This window comes from Salvelinus namaycush, unplaced genomic scaffold (genome assembly GCF_016432855.1).
Source record: "Salvelinus namaycush isolate Seneca unplaced genomic scaffold, SaNama_1.0 Scaffold58, whole genome shotgun sequence".
Lineage (NCBI taxonomy): Eukaryota > Metazoa > Chordata > Actinopteri > Salmoniformes > Salmonidae > Salvelinus > Salvelinus namaycush.
Genome location: NW_024061286.1, coordinates 433,239 through 454,193, shown reverse-complemented (window position 1 = coordinate 454,193; position 20,955 = coordinate 433,239). Strand labels below are relative to the sequence as shown.

At 42.1% G+C, this 20,955-nt stretch overlaps 1 protein-coding gene across 4 annotated transcripts in view; it reads right to left on the bottom strand.

Annotated features, from left to right (window-relative positions):
• The window catches only part of LOC120041916 (DISP complex protein LRCH3-like), a 75,717-nt gene that overhangs the window by 42,078 nt on the left and 12,684 nt on the right, over positions 1-20,955 (bottom strand). For all 4 annotated transcript variants that reach the window (XM_038986795.1, XM_038986796.1, XM_038986797.1 and 1 more), the window contains exons 2-7: positions 10,707-10,851; positions 6,500-6,626; positions 6,189-6,294; positions 4,075-4,211; positions 3,774-3,883; positions 1,492-1,585 (exon numbers count right to left, since the gene is read on the bottom strand). In XM_038986795.1, coding sequence (XP_038842723.1) covers positions 1,492-1,585; positions 3,774-3,883; positions 4,075-4,211; positions 6,189-6,294; positions 6,500-6,626; positions 10,707-10,851 — 719 coding nt within the window. The remainder of the gene's footprint in view (positions 1-1,491; positions 1,586-3,773; positions 3,884-4,074; positions 4,212-6,188; positions 6,295-6,499; positions 6,627-10,706; positions 10,852-20,955) is intronic.

Below are 20,955 nucleotides of genomic sequence, written 5' to 3'. Positions count from 1 at the left end.
TCAGCACAAGAACCGTAGGAAAAGCCAGCCTTTTCATGGTGGTTTGATCAATAGGACTGTACAGTTCCCAAATAGAAAAGGACTCTGGTGGTATTAGCAGAAATCCATTCAGGTGTATTTTGTGGCTTTTGGTGAATGCGTTCTAATGATCTAAAGCCGCGCTGTTTCAACTGCCTGAAAACACACAGTCCAGTTCAAAGTGAATGATGACAGGCCTGTGGAAAATGGCTTGTTTGCATGAAGGCCTACTGTAGCTCTGATTAGCTATGGCGCACCAGTCTGCGTAGACTCCGAGATAAATGTTTTTATTTGGTTTTATCTACTGCAGTGTCTATAAATTGTCAAAATGCAGAGCTGCATTCCCACTCTATATTGCTATTTAGAATGTTCACAAATGCCTTAGTATATGTAATTCCCAAACATTCTAAGAATTTATGAAAACGTTAATATCTAAGGGATCGCTAGTCAGGGGGAAAAAATGAATAAAATGCATACAAAGTATCATTCTTCCTGGGAGTGTATATGAACAGATTTATTTTTTCATGTTGCTAAAATGCTATCAGTTACACTTTAAGGACAACCCTGTTACGTGAACTGAATTCTCATTTTAATATGGTGAAACTACTCAATTTAAAATATTTTTTTCTCAAGAAACATCGAACATATAATATTCAAATCATAGTGTAAAAGCAGGTGAGCTGCTTTTTTTTGTGGTAGAAAACTGAGCGCGTCAAGCATTACATATCAACCCTGTTACCCATAGAACGATAGGACGGAAACTTTAACAATTTACATTTTTATGTGAAGCTTGCGTTTAAATTGTCCCTCCCTGTTGCAGACAATAAGCTTCCATTTCCCCTCTCACAAGGGGATTTAAGGATGATTTAAGATGAAAAAAGTTCAACCCTGTTACTTTAAATGGAACTCAATACTGTACTTTTATTTAAGTATGTGAAATGATATACAGTACCAGTCAAACGTCTGGACACACCCACTCATTCCAGGGTTTTTCTTTTCTTTATTTTTTCTTTATTTTAACTATTTTCTACATTGTAAAATAATAGTGAAGCGATCAAACCTATGAAATAACACATATGGAATCATGTAGTTAAGGAAAAGAAGCCAAGTGCTCAGCATATGTGGGAACTCCTTCAAGACTGTTGGAAAAGCATTCCCCATGAAGCTGGTTGAATGCCAAGAGTGTGCCAAGCTGTCATCAAAGCAAAGGGTGGCTACTTTGAAGAATCTCAAATAGAAAAATGTAGAATTATTTTTTGTTGTAAATAATTATAAAAACCCTTGAATATGTAGGTGTCCAAATATTTTTGACTGGTACTGTATTTTTTTTTTTTTTTTTACTAAGTTCCACTACCCCAAATATACTCTTTCGTGAAATTACTCAAAAATTACTAGGAAGACCCAGAGTTATTTGTAATCTTACCTCAGTGCCTGACCATCTTGTGTGTGTGTGTGTGCGTGCGTGCGTCTCACCTCGTTGCCTGACCATCTCTTGTCTCCACTGTCCACGCTGTTGAAGCCAGAGTCCAGCGCTCCGTACGGTCGGCCAGGGTACAGCTCCTCCACACTAAGAGTACAGACGATAAGACCAACTTTAAGACCAAAACCTGGGTCAAAACACAATGTCAAATGCGTTCAAACACTTGAGCTGTGCTTGGTTTCTTTATTTAAGCCCTGCATAAAACACATCAATAAACAATTATACTATACATATCTACAGTATACACATCAATTACACAATACGCAAACAAAACACTAAAACACATGGATATGAAACAAAGCAATTTAGTGAGTTGAAGTACAACGGAATAGTGTCACAAGTGTAAACGCCAAGCTAAATGAAGGAAGAACTTGACCCAGGTACGGTGTGTGTCTAGGAGGAGTGGATATGTCTGTCTGTAATAGTATGGGAACAGGACCTGCATCTATATGTGAGGAAGGGTGTGTGTCTAGGAGGAGTTGATATGTCTGTCTGTAATAGTAATAGTATGGGGACAGGACCTGCATCTATATGTGAGGAAGGGTGTGTGTCTAGGAGGAGTGGATATGTCTGTCTGTAATAGTATGGGGAGAGGACCTGCATCTATATGTGAGGTACGGTGTGTGTCTAGGAGGAGTGGATAGGTCTGTCTGTAATAGTATGGGGAGAGGACCTGCATCTATATGTGAGGTACGGTGTGTGTCTAGGAGGAGTTGATATGTCTGTCTGTAATAGTATGGGGACAGGACCTGCATCTATATGTGAGGAAGGGTGTGTGTCTAGGAGGAGTGGATATGTCTGTCTGTAATAGTATGGGGACAGGACCTGCATCTATATGTGAGGAAGGGTGTGTGTCTAGGAGGAGTGGATATGTCTGTCTGTAATAGTATGGGGACAGGACCTGCATCTATATGTGAGGTACGGTGTGTGTCTAGGAGGAGTGGATATGTCTGTCTGTAATAGTATGGGGACAGGACCTGCATCTATATGAGGTACGGTGTGTGTCTAGGAGTGGATATGTCTGTCTGTAATAGTATGGGGAGAGGACCTGCATCTATATGTGAGGAAGGGTGTGTGTCTAGGAGGAGTGGATATGTCTGTCTGTAATAGTATGGGGACAGGACCTGCATCTATATGTGAGGTACGGTGTGTGTCTAGGAGGAGTGGATATGTCTGTCTGTAATAGTATGGGGACAGGACCTGCATCTATATGTGAGGAAGGGTGTGTGTCTAGGAGGAGTGGATATGTCTGCCTGTAATAGTATGGGGACAGGACCTGCATCTATATGTGAGGTACGGTGTGTGTCTAGGAGGAGTGGATATGTCTGTCTATAATAGTATGGGGACAGGACCTGCATCTATATGTGAGGTACGGTGTGTGTCTAGGAGGAGTGGATATGTCTGTCTGTAATAGTATGGGGACAGGACCTGCATCTATATGTGAGGTACGGTGTGTGTCTAGGAGGAGTGGATATGTCTGTCTGTAATAGTATGGGGACAGGACCTGCATCTATATGTGAGGAAGGATGTGTGTATGCGTGGGAATAGTATGTTTACTGTATTATGTGACTGTGAGGAGGAAAGGTACGTAAAACTGTATGAGAGTAGCAATGCAGGTCTGGATTAATAAAAACGTCTGAGTTGCGCGGTAGGCCTACCTGTAGAAAACCGTAGTAAAACGCTTTGCAACAGAAAATGATTTGCAAGGAAATTGAGAGTTTCTTATTGGACAAATTCAGGTTGGGCCATCCCTGTTTTGACCTGTTTGCTTCTGTTTGATTTCTAGTAAATACACCACTGGGATCCAATGAGGATGTTTTGTACATCTGGGTGTGAGCAAGGTTGGTATGGTACATCCCATTCTCAACTCATTGGATGAACTACCTTTTTCAGCTGCGCTCCCTTCATAAACTCCACCCAACCTTTCCCTCTTTCTACCTTTTGTTTTTACCACTCCCTCACTTCATCTCAATTTCAATCTCTCCTCCCCAATCTCTGGACAGTGACTAGTAGAGTACCTTTGAACATTTACAGAGGGCTCAGAGAGCAAGAGAGGTTGTATAGCAGAACAGATCAATATCATATATATATTATTATAGATACAAGCAGAGATGTCGACAGAGAAAGACAGGAGCAGGGAGATGCAGAGGAAAGAGTGACCCCTCTTTCTGCCTCCTTCCAGCTGCTCCTCTGCACACAGCTGCTTCCAGGGCTGGCCTCCGCATTATTAATGGCAGTGGAAGCGTGTGTATGCGTGTGTATGCTTGTGTCTCACCAGGATCCGAAGGCCAGGGGTCTCCTGTCGTAGTCTGGGAGCTCAGGTGTAGTCTTGCTGGCCTCATTGTTCAGATACTTAAATATATGGATCATCCCCTTTATACAAATCTGGGAATGGCAGGGAAAGAAACCCATGATAAACAATAGAAGGAACAGTTTGACAAGGACATATTAACACATTTGTGTGGTGCAGGTCATAATTCCATAATCAGGCTGAGAGTTGAAGTGTTTACTAGTCACTGACTAGGAGCAAAAGGTGTATTCGTATCGTGGTGAATGTATAGTTAAGTGTGTGTTACCTGTGCGGGTGGGTTCTGTAGTGGGTTGTTGTCCAGCACGATGCTCTGTAGGTGGCGCAGGTTGCGGTAACACACAGGGATGGATGTCACCTTGTTACAAGAAAAGTCCAGACGCACCAGTGGCAACGCAGCCAGCTCTGTATGAACATAGGACACAGCTCAACTATAACCCCTTATAGTCGATGTCATCGCCCCGCAAAAATCTAATTAGCAAAATAAAACATCTGTCTGGTTAAGCTAGAGATATGTTTTTTTGCACAGCCAACTTCTGTCTGTAGCATCTGAACAGTTTGTGCTACACACTAATATGACCCCTCTAATGAAAGGTGTTTTGCTCTAGGATGCCCACAACTCGTCTGAAGGTAGCCCGGTACCAGTTTGTGCTACACACTAATATGACCCCTCTAATGAAAGGTGTTTTGCTCTAGGATGCCCACAACTCGTCTGAAGGTAGCCCGGTACCAGTTTGTGCTACACACTAATATGACCCCTCTAATGAAAGGTGTTTTGCTCTAGGATGCCCACAACTCGTCTGAAGGTAGCCCGGTACCAGTTTGTGCTACACACTAATATGACCCCTCTAATGAAAGGTGTTTTGCTCTAGGATGCCCACATCTCATCTGAAGGTAGCTCGGTACCAGTTTAAGAAAATGTATGGAAGCATACACTGAGCTTACCAAACATTAGGAACTCGACCCTAATATTGAGTTACCCCCCCGCCCTCAGAACAGGTTAAATTTGTCAGGGCATGGACTCTACAAGGTGTCAAAAGCGTTCCACAGGGATGCTGGCCCATGTTGACTCCAATGATTCCTACAGTTGTGTTAAGTTGGCTGGATGTCCTTAGGGTGCTGGACCATTCATGATACACACGGGAAACGGTTGAATGTGAAAAACCCAGCAGAATTGCAGTTCTTGACACAAACCGGAGCCCCTGGCCCCTACTACCATCCCCTGTTCAAAGGCACAAAAATATTTTGTCTTCCCAATTCACCCTCTGAATGGCACACATACACAATCCATGTCTCAATTGTCTCAACCCCTAAAAAAATTAAATGTATTTAACCAGTCTCCTCCTCTTCATCTACACTGATTGAAGAGGATTTAACAACTGGCATCAATAAGGGATCACAGCTTTCACCTGGATACACCTGGTCAGTCTATGTCATGGAAAGAGCAGATGTCCTTAATGTTTGTACACTCAGTGTATCTGCATGTAGTTCAGTGCCAAAAAAAGGATTCTTAAGGATTAAACAGTGTGTGTGTTGACCAGAGTGGACACAACGTCAGGCCAGGGGGTTGAGACTGTGTTGACCAGAGTGGACACGACGTCAGGCCAGGCGGTTGAGTGTGTGTTGACCAGAGTGGACACGACGTCAGGCCAGGCGGTTGAGTGTGTGTTGACCAGAGTGGACACAACGTCAGGCCAGGCGGTTGAGACTGTGTTGACCAGAGTGGACACGACGTCAGGCCAGGCGGTTGAGTGTGTGTTGACCAGAGTGGACACGACGTCAGGCCAGGGGGTTGAGTGTGTGTTGACCAGAGTGGACACGACGTCAGGCCAGGGGGTTGAGTGTGTGTTGACCAGAGTGGACACGACGTCAGGCCAGGGGGTTGAGTGTGTGTTGACCAGAGTGGACACGACGTCAGGCCAGGGGGTTGAGTGTGTGTTGACCAGAGTGGACACGACGTCAGGCCAGGGGGTTGAGTGTGTGTTGACCAGAGTGGACATGACGTCAGGCCAGGGGGTTGAGTGTGTGTTGACCAGAGTGGACACGACGTCAGGCCAGGGGGTTGAGTGTGTGTTGACCAGAGTGGACACGACGTCAGGCCAGGCGGTTGAGTGTGTGTGTGTTTATTGTATTATTTTTTATTTAACTATGCAAGTCAGTTAAGAACAAAAATTATTTTCAATGACGGCCTAGGAAGAGTGGGTTAACTGCCTTGTTCAGGGGCAGAACGACAGATTTTTTCCTTGTCAGCTCAGGGATTTGATCTTGAAAACTTTCAGTTACTAGTCCAACGCTCTAACCACAAGGCTACCTGCAGCCCGTGTGTGTGTGTGTGTGTGTGTGTGTGTGTGTGTGTGTGTGTGTGTGTGTGTGTGTGTTGACCTGGGGGCAAGCGGGCCAGGTGGTTGCGGCGGATGTTGAGGTCTCGCAGCGAGTCCAGTCGACCAACCTGAGGAGGCAGTGTCTGGATCTCATTACAACTCACGTCCTGGAGAGAGGGATGAGGGGAGAGAAGGAGAGGAAAAGGGTGGCCTGGTTAAACGGTAATCAAACCACAACACAAAGTCTACCAATAAGGGGAAGAAAACGGGCAATTCAACATTGTGGTTTTGACACTGGAAAACATCCGACGGCCAGATACCCACAGCCAATTAAGCCATGTGTGTGTGTGTGTGTGTGTGTACTGGCCTGACCAGTTCTGTGAGCTGTCGTAGTTGGCCGAGCTCTTCGGGAAGGGAGACCAGCTTGTTGTTACAAGCGATCAGGACCTTCAACGGCAGACTGCACACCGGACTGGGCAGGGTCGACAACTGGTTCCGACTGGAATCCGGATTAAAGATTAAGAAAGAAAGACAGGAGAGAGAAAATTGAAGTGGTGCTTTTGACTAAAGCCTTGGTAAATTCATGTCTCCATTCAAATTCCAATAACTGTGATGGTGGATGTTTTTATGTGTCCTGGCAAGAAGGTGAATGTTACTGAATATTATCAAAACAAAGGAAGTCACTCTGTTCAACAATGTTCTTGACATTCTATTGCCACTGTCTGGGAAACAGGTTACTGTTACAGACCAAAAAGTCTTGTCTCAATCCTGTTGATCTGAAATGCTGTGACTTTTCTCTATGCCCAAAACAGATCGGCACTTTAATTTGATGAATGAACATGGGTGTCATCCCAAATGGCACCCTATTCCCTATTGAGTGGACTACTTTTGACCAGGGCCGATAGGGGTCAAATGTAGTGTATTATATAAGGAATAGGGTACCTTTGCGATGTAGAGCATCTGTTTTAGGCATCACATATTTTTACATGGGTGAAAGTAGTATGGATGCATGGGCCGTCTTTCTATGGTTTGAGTTCACGTGGCATGTCAAATTTGTAAATAGATATGTACATCTGTATTTACTCTACTGTGTGTGTGTACCACCATATGTTCAAGTATGTGTGTGTGTGTGTGTGTGTGTGTGTGTGTGTGTGTGTGTGTGTGTGTGTGTGTGTGTGTGTGTGTGTGTGAGAGAAAGGTAGAAGTACTCAAAAGTACTCACACATACTTGAGTAAAAGTAAAAGCTATACATCAAATTCCTTATATTAAGCAAACCAGACGGCACAACTTTCTAGTTTTTTTAAATTTATGGACAGACGGGCACACTAACAATTTACAGACACAGTATTTGTGTTAGATCAGAGGCAGTAGGCATGACAACCTGTTATATTAATAGGTGCATGAATTGGACCATATTGCTGTCCTGCCTGAGCATTCGAAATGCAGCAAGTACTTTTGGGTGCCAGGGAAAATGTATGCGAGTAAAAAGTACTTATTTTAGAATGTACAGATACGACTTAGAGGCAATATGTAACTTTTTTGGGCGACCCAACCAAATGCAAATAGAAATGTGAGTTATATTGAAAGCATTTCTAAGAAGCGGTAGATCTGTTCTATGTACGCTATTTCTATGCTTCCTGTTCTTAAGTTTAGTTTTTGCATCTTTTACTTTCTGTTTTGTACACCAGCTTCAAACATCTTAAACAATATTTTTGGTTATGGAAAATGTAGAGTATTTTCACAGTGGTTTAGATGGTACAATGATACTCCACACCTGGGTTCATCAAGTAGGTTTGGCCTAATTTTTTCTGAGCTAATAGTTGGCGGACCAGAATATCATTAGCATTTATTATTAGCACAATTAATAGGCCAACACTACAAATTAAACTTTTTTAACATCTGATTAGTACATAATAAATTCACTGACAATCATTTCTGTCTAATTACACTCATAAAATCACATATTCAATTTTAATTTGTCCATTTCGTTGTGCGTTGATTGTTGGGGAAAAACTGGTCTACTGTAGGCTACACTACTTTAACGTCAACATTCGTTCAGAATAATTAGCTTGCTAGCAAGGCCATCAGACTGTTAAACAGCCATCACTAACACAGAGAGGCTGCTGCCTATATACAGACTTGAAATAATTGGCCACTTTAATAAATGGAACACTCGTCACTTTAATAATGCCACTAAGAATGTTTACATATCTTGAATTACTCATCTCATATGTATATACTGTATTGTATACTATCTATTGCATCTTAGCCTATCCTTCTCTGAAATTACTCATCCATACATTTATACATTCTTATTCCATTCCTTTACTTAGATGTCTGTGTATTAGGTTTTTGTTGTGAAACTGTTAGATATTTCTTCTTAGATATTACCGCACTGTCGGATCTAGAAGCACAAGCATTTCACTACACTCGCAATAACATCTGCTAACCATGTGTTCGTGACCAATAACATTTGATTTGATTTTGAAGAGAAAATGTCACTCAAAAAGTATAAAAAATGGAAGTTTCAGGGAAGAATGGACAGAAAAATGCGTTCATCTTACCATCTTTCTCCAATACCAAGCCAGCATGTCTTATTTCCCATGAAAATGTTGCTGTTTGCAAATAATTCAATCTCAGACATTTTTATGAATCTAAGCATGGTCCTTTCAGAGTGGTCATCGCGCACTAGACAAAGGCCCGACGCAGAAACATTGACGTGTTAACTGCAAGCTACAAACACAGCAGCAGAATCCTCCTTCGTTGCCTGACCAAACAACAGAAGGTCACAAGTGCCTTCCTAAAAGCGTCCTGGGTTCTAACCAAACACAACATGCCCTTCACAGACGCGGAGGTATTTCAAAAGTGCATAGTGACAGTTTGAGGAATTGGCTAACCACAAGTCTATGGACAGCATAACTGCGCCTGTCAAACAGATGCCCGTCTGTGTCAACTGCCGGCCTCCATGCACAGGCGGATGATGTGCATAGGATTGTTTTGGAGGGGCTCAGTCAAGCTGAGTATTTTTCCCTGGCTATTGATGAGAGTACTGACAACACCAATGTAGCACAGTTGTGTGTGTGTGTGTGTATGTCTGTTAACGCAGCATAGCCTGTCATTAAAAAAAAAAGTACAGTTTGTGGTCATCGATGGGGCTCCTGCTATGGTGGGCAGACACAGGGGCCTGGTCAACAGGCTGAAGGAAATCACCCCCCCAAATTAATGTGAATGGCTTGCATTGTCTCATCCATCAGAGTGTGCTGTGAGCCAGACTAAACCGGGAGTTAAAAGATGTGATGGATAAAGTCATGCGCATAATCAACTTTGTCAGGGAGACATCAGGCACCCAACATAGTATTTTCTGCAAGCTTGTGACAGAATCAGAGAACACCCACAATCTCCTGCTTCACAACGACGTGCACTGGCTAAGTAAAGGAAAAGCGCTGGAGCGGTACGGTGAGCTGCATGACCAGGTCGTGGATTTTCTCAGAAAAAGCTAAATGAGAGGAGCAGTTGACCACCTCCGTATTCTGCATTTTTGGCAATTCAAACTGAGCATATTAAACGTCGAAACAAATCAGCGATGCGCTCCGAAGTGCCAAGTCCGTGTGTGCATTTTGGGTGGCATGCTCAGACGAATACAGCACAATAAAAAAAACGTGCATTTTATGTGCCAACAATGTTTGGATCGACTTACACCTGCGAGTCTTCCTTTCCCTCTATGAACGCAATATAGACTCACGACAGGAACCGGCTTTCACATAAGTCAATCAAGGACTGCTTGCGTATTAAAATCACATCCATCTCACCCGACATCCACAAGATCGTGTCGTAAATTCAGTGGCCTATATGACGGTAGTTAGTAAATACTAACTTTGTTGTGAGTGCTTATACAGGGCAATTAAGGCCTCAAGCTGACAGTATTTTCTGTTCTGTCTTTACAGGAGCAGGCTATCCCGACATTCAGACAACACCTTTTATTCTTAAAATTATTGTAGGATGCCACATTTTTGGCCAGTTGCTATTATAAGTAGGCCACCTAATAAAACATTTAAAAAACACTTCTATTAGGCCATTTTCTTTTCTTGTGAACATTTCTGTTAAGCCTCATAACTGTCTGAGGTAGGCTAAGTTATTTTATATAGGCCAAGAATATGAGAAAATAGACTCCAATTAAGCCCTCTTGTTGTTTGTAAAGTCAAATAAAGAGTATTGTTGAAATGAATTGCTCGACTGGTGTTTCTTTTCTCCATCTGTTGCTATGCAACACTTGCACAACAAGTTAGCTATATTTTCAGCACCAGGTGCTGTTCACCTATTGATTGCAGCTTTAAGTTTCAGAACAAAATTGTGTGCTACCTGCTTTATTACTTGACTGTCTGCATTCTCTATTCTCATGAATGAAGTGTAAATGTAACTTTTGCATTATTTAGGGATATTGTATTTGGGAAACTCTGCTCTACACTATACTAGCTTATTTTGTCATAAACTGAAATTAGGGGAACTGTTCCATCTATGCAATTTTTGCGTAGTGCAACTAAGTAGTTCACACCACTGGTGTGTGTGCACGCCCGTTACCTTATGTTCAAGTAGGTGAGGGCCTGGAGATTGAGAAGAGTCTCAGGCAGCGAGCGCAGGCAGTTCTGGTAGAGCTGCAGGTGTTCCAGAGAAACAAACATACACACCTCCACGGGCAGCTCTGGCAGACGGTTACGGGACAGGTCTAAACAAGGGGAGAGAGACGTAGATGTCATGCCACAGTTTATTTCATTCATTTGACCCTTTATTTAACCACGTGAGTTGTTTTGTGTTCAAACCTTTAGGTGTCCTCGCGTTGGGGCAGTTTAACAGACATTTTCTATTGCGACCCTTATTTTACCAAGTTGGTTGAGAACACATTCTAAATTTACAGCCATCTTGGGGGCTGGCAAGGATGGCTTCTGGCCAGGATGGCATGAAAGGCTGTGTTGGGGATGTAGCCAGGGTTGTATTCACTAGGTACCAAATGGAAGAAAGCGTACTGAAACGGAGTGACTACTTGAACTAATGAATAAAACCCAGGACATCAGGGCCCAACCCAACCCCTACGACAGTTGCCAAGGGATATGTAAGAACATTGGTTGTATTCTCAGCTGAAGGACGGCACCATTTACAGGGCAGTAACCCCAGTGACTGTCTTGGGGAAACCCTCCACAGCGCCTACATTTTTACCATGTGTTCTGTAGGCCTAAATGGTCCCAAATGAATATTTTTTCCCCCTCAACAACCTACACACAAAAATATATAAATAAAAATAATATAACATTTACATAAGTATTCAGACCCTTTACTCAGTACTTTGTTGAAGCACCTTTGGCAGCGATGACTGCATCGAGTCTTCTTGGATACGACGCTACAAGCTTAGCAAACCTGTAATTGGGGAGTTTCTCCCACTCTTCTCTGCGGATCCTCTCAAGCTCTGTCAGGTTTACATTTACATTTAAGTCATTTAGCAGACGCTCTTATCCAGAGCGACTTACAAGTACATACATTCATACTTTTTTTGTACTTTTGAATGGGGTTGAATGGGGAGCGTCGATGCACAGCTATTTTCAATTCTCTCCAGAGATGTTCAATCTGGTTCAAGTCTGGGCTCTGGCTGGGCCCCTCAAGGACATTCAGAAACTTGTCCTGAAGCCCCTCCTGCGTTGTCTTGGCTCTGTGCTTACGGTCGTTGTCCTGTTAGAAGGTTAACCTTCACCCCAGTCTGAGGTCCTGAGCGCTCTGAAGCAGGTTATCATCATGGATCGCTCTGTACTTTGCTCTGATCATCTTTCCCTCGATCTTGACTAGTCTCCCAGTCCCTGCCACTGCATGATGCAACCACCACCATTCTTAACCGTAGGGATGGTGCCAGGTTACCTCCAGACGTGACTGTTGGCATTCAGACTAAAGAGTTCAATCTTGGTTTCATCAGAGCAGAGAATCTTGTTTCTCAAGGTCTGAGAGTCCTTTAGGTGCCTTTTGGCAAACTCCAAGCGGGCTGTCATGTGCCTTTTACTGAGGAGTGGCTTCCGTCTGGCCACTCTCCCATAAAGGCCTGATTGGTGTGGTGCTGCAGAGACGGTTGTCCTTCTGGAAGGTCCTCCCATCTCCACAGAGGAACTTAGGAGCTCTGTCAGAGTGACCATCAGGCTCTTGGTAACCTCCCTGACCAAGGCCCTTCACCAATTGCTCAGTTTGGCGAGGCGGCCAGCTCTAGGAAGAGTCTTGGTGGTTCCAAGCTTCTTCCATTTAAGAATGATAGAGGCCCCTGTGTTCTTGGGGACCTTCAATGCGCCAGACATTATTTGGTACCCTTCCCTAGATCTGTGCCTCAACACAATCCTGTCTCGGAGGTCTACGGACAATTCCTTCGACCTCATGGCTTGGTTTTTGCTCTGACATGCACTGTCAACTGTGGGACCTTATATAGACTAGAGATCGGACGATGGCCGATTAATTAGGGACGATTTCAAGTTTTCATAACAAATCAGTAAACAGCATATTTGGACGCCGATTACATTGCATTCCACGAGGAAATTGCGTGGCAGGCTGACCACCTGTTACGCGAGTGCAGCAAGGAGGCAAGGTAAGTTGCTAGCTAGCATTAAACGTATCTTATAAAAAACTATCAATCTTCAAATAATCACTAGTTAACTACACATGGTTGATGATATTACTAGGTTAACTAGCTTGTCCTGCGTTGCATATAATCAATGCGGTGCCTGTTAATTTATCATCGAATCACAGCCTACTTCGCCAAATGGGGGATGATATAACAAAAGCACATTCGCAATCGTTGCACGAATGTACCTAACTATCAACATCAATGCCTTTCTTAAAATCAATACACAGAAGTACATTTGAAACTTTCAAAGTTCTTGAAATGTTCAACATTGATTGACCTTCATGTCTTAAAGTAATGATGGACTGTCGCTTCTCTTTGCTTATTTGAGCTGTTCTTGCCATAATATGGACTTGGTCTTTTACCAAATAGGGCTATCTTCTGTATACCACCCCTACCTTGTCACAAAACAACTGATTGGCACAAACACAAACACTCTTCCTGGGGCATACATACATTTATTTTTTAAATGAATTGCAGTGACAGCTTCAATGTCACCGCTGGTAAATGCATATAGGGGAAAACACTGTTATTGTGACCACAACCATATTTTCATGCAGTTTATAAAAAAACGGTTCCAAGAATTGGCTTGCATCTAGTCACTAGCTTGGCCAACAGAGTGGAACTGTAGGGGGTAGGCCAGCTAGTGTTTTGGCGAATGGGGGTGGGAAATAGGGAATGGCGATTTTGCTATCCCATTCCCAAGCGCATGCCTTTATTTTCTCCACTGCTAATCGTTTCGTAATGCTGTGATAAGTTCTCCAGCATTCACCTCTAGTTCTCATCTACAGCAGTAGTCCTTACAGTTATTTGAATGAACCACTCATTCTGACAAGGTGTTCTATTCGGTGTGTAAATAAGAGCAGGCCTACGTTAGACAGAAATACAAAACGACCATTACCATCACACACACCCGTGACGTCTGAAAATAGCCACCAAGCTGACATAGATAAAAGGGACATTCTTCTCCCTCCAGTCCTATCAAAAGGGCTCTGTATCTTCTTGTGCTTGTCTAAATAATAAATGCCGAATTAGCCTAATAATAGCATGATAGTGCATAGCTAAATAATCAGGCCCCCTTGGTGTGCCGGTTCTAAAGTGCAACAGATATTTTGGTGTGACAGATACTTTGCTGTGTGACCAGGACTTTCATTTTTGGAGCACATTGCGCCTAGGAAAGAAATCTCCCAGATAATAATTGTTGTAATGATAAGGCTTCACTGTACCGTTGTTTCCCAGTGCACTAGAGAGAAAAAAGCGAGTGCAGATTTGTTAGCGTCATTACTACATTTGACTGGCACAACATTTTTATCTTCCTATAGTGGATTGCCGGGAAGGCATTTTACATTCAAAAACCATGTTCTGGGCCATTCGGAAACCACTCGCGCATCGTTAACCATTTGTTTACACTTTGTTCAGTCATGATACCGCAATGGCTAGCTGACTAACCACCGGTTAACTTAACCAGTATACCCAAACATTTGGGGGCACAGAAAGAAAGATCATGATCATAGCAATGAATAAACAGACCTCTGCTGTCGTCATCACAAACCTGACGCTTTTAAAGAGTATACAATTTTCTAAGCAATGCACCTCAATAGGAAACTAGTGCTTTTACACAATGTAGAAACCTAATATTCCACAAATGACACATTTCAATGACAGGTATTTGTATCAACATTTCAGCTTTTAATAATCAGATGTATTTACAGTGTTACATATTAGTTTCCAGGGCACAACATGTGCTTCAAAAGTAGCTAGAATTCAGATAGGCCAAATATAGGCTGTATCAAGGCTGTATCACACACAAACAAACATATGGTTCTCCTAAATTTCATGTGGTGGTCCTAACTGTGTGTGTCAGACATTCCTGCCTAATAATAACATAACTAAAAATAAATGCAAAAGCTAATACAAAAACAGTCTGATGTCACCCAGCCTGTAAATATAAGGAACTCCTTTGAAGCTATTGGTGCTGTAGGCTGAAGCGTATAGTTTACTAGCTGCTAAAAACCATGAGGCCTAAATCAGTCATGTGCATCTTGTTTTCTGGTTGTAGGCCTAAACGTTGTTTTGGATAGGTCATCTGACTTTGATAAGTGTGTACAGTCATGCGTGTTATTGGTTTTCATTATGACATCTCTCGTGTCTCAATGGAGCATTCAATGAATCATCATTCAAAAACGTAGTTTTGGGCCCCATTGTGCTTTGTTATTGTACAACTTTTGTGGTCGACTTCTTAACTGTAGGATATATCTGACTCCAGTCAACTCCCGGGATGCTCTTCTTCAACTCTTCTAGGCAGAGTTCCTCTGTCCATTGTCTGTGTTCTTTTGCCCATCTTAATCTTATATTTTTATTGGCCAGTCTGAGATATGGCTTTTTCTTTGCAACTCTGCCTAGTAGGCCAGCATCCCGTAGTCGCCTCTTCACTGTTGACGTTGAGACTGGTGTTTTGCGGGTACTATTTAATGAAGCTGCCAGTTGAGGACTTGTGAGGCGTCTGTTTCTCAAACTAGACACACTAACTTACTTGTTCTCTTGCTCAGTTGTGCACCAGGGCCTCCCACTCGTTCTATTCTGTTTAGAGCCAGTTTGCGCTGTGAAGGGAGTAGTACACAGCGTTGTACGAGATCTTCAGTTTCTTGGCAATTCCTCACATGGAATAGCCTTCCTTTCTCAGAACAAGAATAGACGGATGAGTTTCAAAATAAAGTTATTTGTTTCTGGCCATTTTTAGCTTGTAAACAAATCGCACCCACAAATGCTGATGCTCCAAATACTCAACTTGTCTAAAGAAGGCCAGTTTTATTGCTTCTTCAATCAGGACAACACTTTTCAGCTGTGCTAAGATAATTGCAAAAGGGTTTTCTAATGATCAATTAGCCTTTTAAAATGAAAAAATTGGATTAGCTATCACAACGTGCCATTGGAACACAGGAGTGATGGTTGCTGATAATGGGCTTCTGGACGCCTACGTAGATATTCCATTAAAAATCAGCAGTTTCCAGCTACAATAGTTATTTACAACATTAACGTCTGCACTGTATTTCTGATCAATTTGCAAAAAACTTGCTTTTCTTTCAAAAACAAGGTAAATTCTAAGTGACCCCAAACTTTTGAACGGTAGTATATAGATACACATACACACACAGTGCATTCGGAAAGTATTCAGGTCCATTGAGTTTTTCCACATTTTGTTACCTTAGTCTTATTCTAAAAATGTATAAAAAATAACAAATCATTCTACACACAATACCCCATAATGACAAAGCAAAAACAGGTTCGGAATTTTTGCAAATGTTTAAAGAAAATACTTATGTAAATGTGATATTTCCAGGTTAAGTCCCTTTACTGAGTGCTTTGTTGAAGCACTTTTGGCAGCGACTAAAGCCTTGAGATTGATGAGGAAAAAATGTAATTTAATACATTTTAGATTAAGGCTGTAACGTAACAAAATGTGGAAAAAGTCAAGGGGTCTGAATACTTTCCGAATGCACTGTATTGATGAAGCCGGTGACTGAGGTGGTATACTCCTCAATGCCATTGGATGAATCCCAGAACATATTCCATTCTGTGCTAGCAAAACAGTCGTGTAGCATGGCATCCGCATCATCATACCACTTCCATATTGAGCGAGTCACTGGTACTTCCTGCTTTAGTTTTTGCTTGTAAGCAAGAATCAGGAGAATGGAATTATGGTCATATTTGCCAAATGGAGGGCAAGGGAGAGCTTTGTACGAGTGCGTCTCTGTGTATGGAGTAAAGGTGGTCTACATTTTTTTCCCCCTCTGGTTGCACATGTGACATGCTGGAAGAAATTACATAAAACATATTTAAGTTTGAACGTACTAAAAAGTCCCCAGCCACTAGGAGTGGCGCTTCAGGATGAGCATTTTCTTGTTTGCCTTACTCAGCATGTTGAGTTTTGGTCTTACTGCCAGCATCGGTTTGTGGAGGTAAATAGACAGCTATGAAAATATTGATAAAAACTCTCTTGGTAGATAGTGTGGTCTACAGCTTATCATGAAGTACTCTACCTCCGGCGAGCAATACCACCCTGATCTCCGCCCCCTGTATTAACGTATTTTTCTTCACTAGAATGACGGGGATTTGGGCCTGGGCTCGGGGAAGCAGTATATCCTTCGCATCAGACTCATATTATTTTTTTTTTTAATCTGTCCAGTTCGAGGTGAATAATCGCTGTTCTGATATCCAGAAGCTCTCTTTGGTCATAAGCTATGGTAGCAGCAACATTATGTACAAAACCAAATCAAATTGTATTAGTCAGTTAGTAGACTAGTATTTTGTAGTTGAATTCCTCATTGTACAGTATAAGAATATCACTATTTGCCAAAAAAAGTCCAAGATTATTATTATTGTTTCACTTCAATAAAATGCATTCAAAACTACTTTCTATGGGTATACAAGTGCTATCGCTTGCTTAAAAAAAAATGGTTTACACCTATGCAGTACCTTTTGCAAAAATAATCCTCTACTTTAGTAAAAAGAACTATAATGACAGGTATGTTGTAATAAAAACAAGTGGTGTCCACTGATTAAATGCAGTCTTTCTGCATTGTGAAGAGGGAAAACCAAAATATTCACAAAGTTTGTGATGAATTACAGGTTGTTTCTTTATGCAAAATAGATTTGGGGTTTAAAATTCAATTAAGCTGCTTTATTTTAGGGGTTTAGTGAAGACGGGTCATTTTTTTACCCTTAGGACAACGGTAGTATACAGAAATTTAAGACTACACAAGGGTTAATACATTTTAGAATAAGGCCGTAAAGTAACAAAATGTGGAAAAAGGGGCTGAATACTTTCCGAATGCATTGTATGCTTCTTTACTGAACAAAAATAAACGCAACAGGCAAATATTTTAACGATTTTACTGAATTACAGTTCATATAAAAGGAAATCTGTCAATTTAAATAAATGCATTACTTCAACGCACTGGCAAAAAATAACTGAAACATTTTCAGCTTTCAGAAATGTTGTACAAATGCTTGCAACATGGGGCCATGCTGAAATATGAGGTAATGAAGGCGGATGAATGGCACGACAAAGGGCCTCAGGATCTCCTCACGGTATCGGTGTGCATTCAATTGCCATAGATAAAATGCAATTGTGTTGTCCATAGCTTATGCCTGGCCATACCATAACCCCACCATGGGCACTCTGTTCACAGCGTTAACATCAGTAAACCACTCGCCCACACGATGCCATACATGTGGCCTGCGGTGGAGGCCGGTTGGACGTACAAGCAAAATCTCTAAAACGACATTGGAGGCAGCTTATGGCAGAGAAATTAACATGACATTCTCTGGCAACAGCTCTGGTAGACATTCCTGCAGTCAGCACGCCAATTGCACGCTCCCTCAAAATTTGAGACATCTGTGTTATGTGACAAAACTGCACATTTTAGAGTGCCAGTTTATTGTTCCCAGCACAAGATGCACCTGTGTAATGATCATGCTGTTTAATCAGCTTATTGATATGCCACACCTGGTTTTTAGACAGACAGCTCTATCTATACATATATACACACACATATGTGTGTATGTATGTATAGTATACCACCCAAGCCAAACTGGGAAAGTCAATAAACCAGTCTGTGGAAAATTAATGATCTCTTTGTCACGCGCAACAATGGGATACCTCATACCGCTAGCAGCATTTTAGCCACAGACTTATGTGCAAGCTGTCTAGTCTGTTTTATACATGTGCAATGAGCATAAAAAGATGCATTTATAAGGCATCATTCTCATTTTGAGAAATAAGCAGTTTTTATCCAGATAGGCCACTTGATTTCAACATTAAAAACAAAGTGAACAGGCTGTTATTCAAACAGTTGATGGACAGGGGGGTGTATTCATAACAGTTCAACTGTTCCACCTAAAAGTGAGTTGCGCGCCTCATTTCATCAGGGCATGGACTCTGCAAGGCGTCAAAAGCGTTCCACAGGGACGGTGGCCCATGTTGACTCCAATGCTTCCCACAGTTGTGTCAAGTTGGCTGGATGTCCTTTGGGTGATGGACCATTCTTAATACAAACGGGAACTGTTAAGCGTGAAAAATCCGTCAGGGTTGCAGTTCTTGACACAAACCGGTGCACCTACTACCATAACCCGTAAATAGGCACTTGCTCATTTACCCTCTGAATGGCACACATACACAATCCATGTCTCAATTGTCTCAAGGCTTTAAAAAATCCTTCTTTAACCTGTCTCCTCCCCTTCATCTACACTGATTGAAGTGGATTTAACAAGTGACATCAATAAGGGATCATAGCTTTCACCTGGATTCACCTAGTCAGTCTATGCCATGGAAAGAGCAGGTGTTCATAATGTTTTGTCCACTCGGTGCATACAAGTTGGCAAGACTTGAAATATAAAGATTAGGTGGCTACTTACTTGCACATGGGCTTGTGCTTTAGAGACTGTTTATGAGACCAGTGTTCATTTTCTATAATGGCTGCTACAATAAGTTGGTCATTATTAGTGGATTGCATTGCGCATGGTTCTGGTCATTTTTAGTAAAAAAAATGGCATAGACAGACTTGAAAGCCAGACCAGTGAGTGATTATTGCAAAGAACTTATTTCGAGAACATTTTAAAAAGGAGGTATATATTGTGAATCACTAATAAGTTAGAAAAAATAAATAATAACAACAACAAAAAATGAGATATGTAGGCCATATCGCCCTGCATACAGCTCTGGGCTCCCGAGTGGCGCGGCAGTCTAACATGCTGGCCATCGCGTGCATGATGATTTTGTACCCCCACACCAGACACGATCAGGACACACAGCTTGAAATAGCAAAACAAACTCTGAACCATTTAAATTAATTTGAAGAAAGGTCAAAAAGCATTAAACATTTATGGTCATTTAGCTAGCTTGCTGTTGCTAGCTAATTTGTCCTGGGATATAAACATTGGGTTGTTATTTTACCTGAAACGCACAAGGTCCACTCCGACAATTAATCCACAGATAAAACGGTAAACCAAATTAGTTTCTAGTCATCTCTCCTCCTTCCTTCAGGCTTCTTTTTCTTATTTTGGACTTTATATGGTGGTTGGCAAACAACGTCAGGTGCATTACCGCAACCGACTGGAGTGTGGACCTAAATTCGTCACCCACGTGGGTATATGCTCCTAAAAACCAATGAGGAAATGGCACGTGGGTATATGCTCCTAAAAACCAATGAGGAGATGAGAAAGGCCGGATTTGCAGCGTGTTGGCATCACAAATAGAATCAATTTCTATTTTAGCGCCTGGCCACACAGACGCTCGCTGACGTGGGCGAGCAGTGTGGATGCAATGATTGAATAACATGTATGTGTACATTTATTTTGCAACGCTCGCGGACACGATGTGTCCGATCTGGTCAGCATGTTAGGCACTGCATCTCAGTGCTAGAGGCTTCACTACAGACTCTGGTTCGATTCCAGGCTGTATCACAACCGGCCGTAAATTGGGAGTCCCATTGGGCAGCGCACAATTGGCCCAGCATCGTCCGGGTTTGGTCAGGGTAGGCAGTCATTGTAAATAAGAATTTGTTCTTAACTGACTAGCCAAGTTTAAAAAATAAATTCATTTAAAAAAAACAGTACATATTAAACTGAAAAAAATTCTTGGTCTACCGAGTCGATTCTTTTGACCAATTGATTTGTCGACATTTTAAAACATGTATTTTTCCATTTATAGGACACACCCTATGCGTTTTAATACAATTCTCTATACTGAAAAAAAACTATAAAACGGAAAATGTAACAATCAAAGATTTTGCTGAGTTACAGTTCTTATAAAGAAATTAGTCAATTGAAATTAATTCATTAGGCCCAAATCTATAGATTTCACATGACTGGGCAGTGGCACAGCCATGGGTGGGCCTGTGAGGGAGTAGGGCCACCCACTGGGGAGCCAAGCCCAGCCACTTTGAATAAGTTCTTACCCACAAAAGGGCTTTATTACAGACAGAAATATACCTCCGCACCACAACCTTCCTCCCTCTGATGACCCCGCAGGTGAGGAAGCCAGATGGAGGTCCTGGGCTGGTATGGTTACACATGGTCAGCGGTTGTGAGGATGGTTGGACGTACAGCCAAATTCTCTAAAACGAAGTTGGAGGCGGCTTGTGATAGAGAAAGGAACATTAAATGATCTGGAAACAGCTC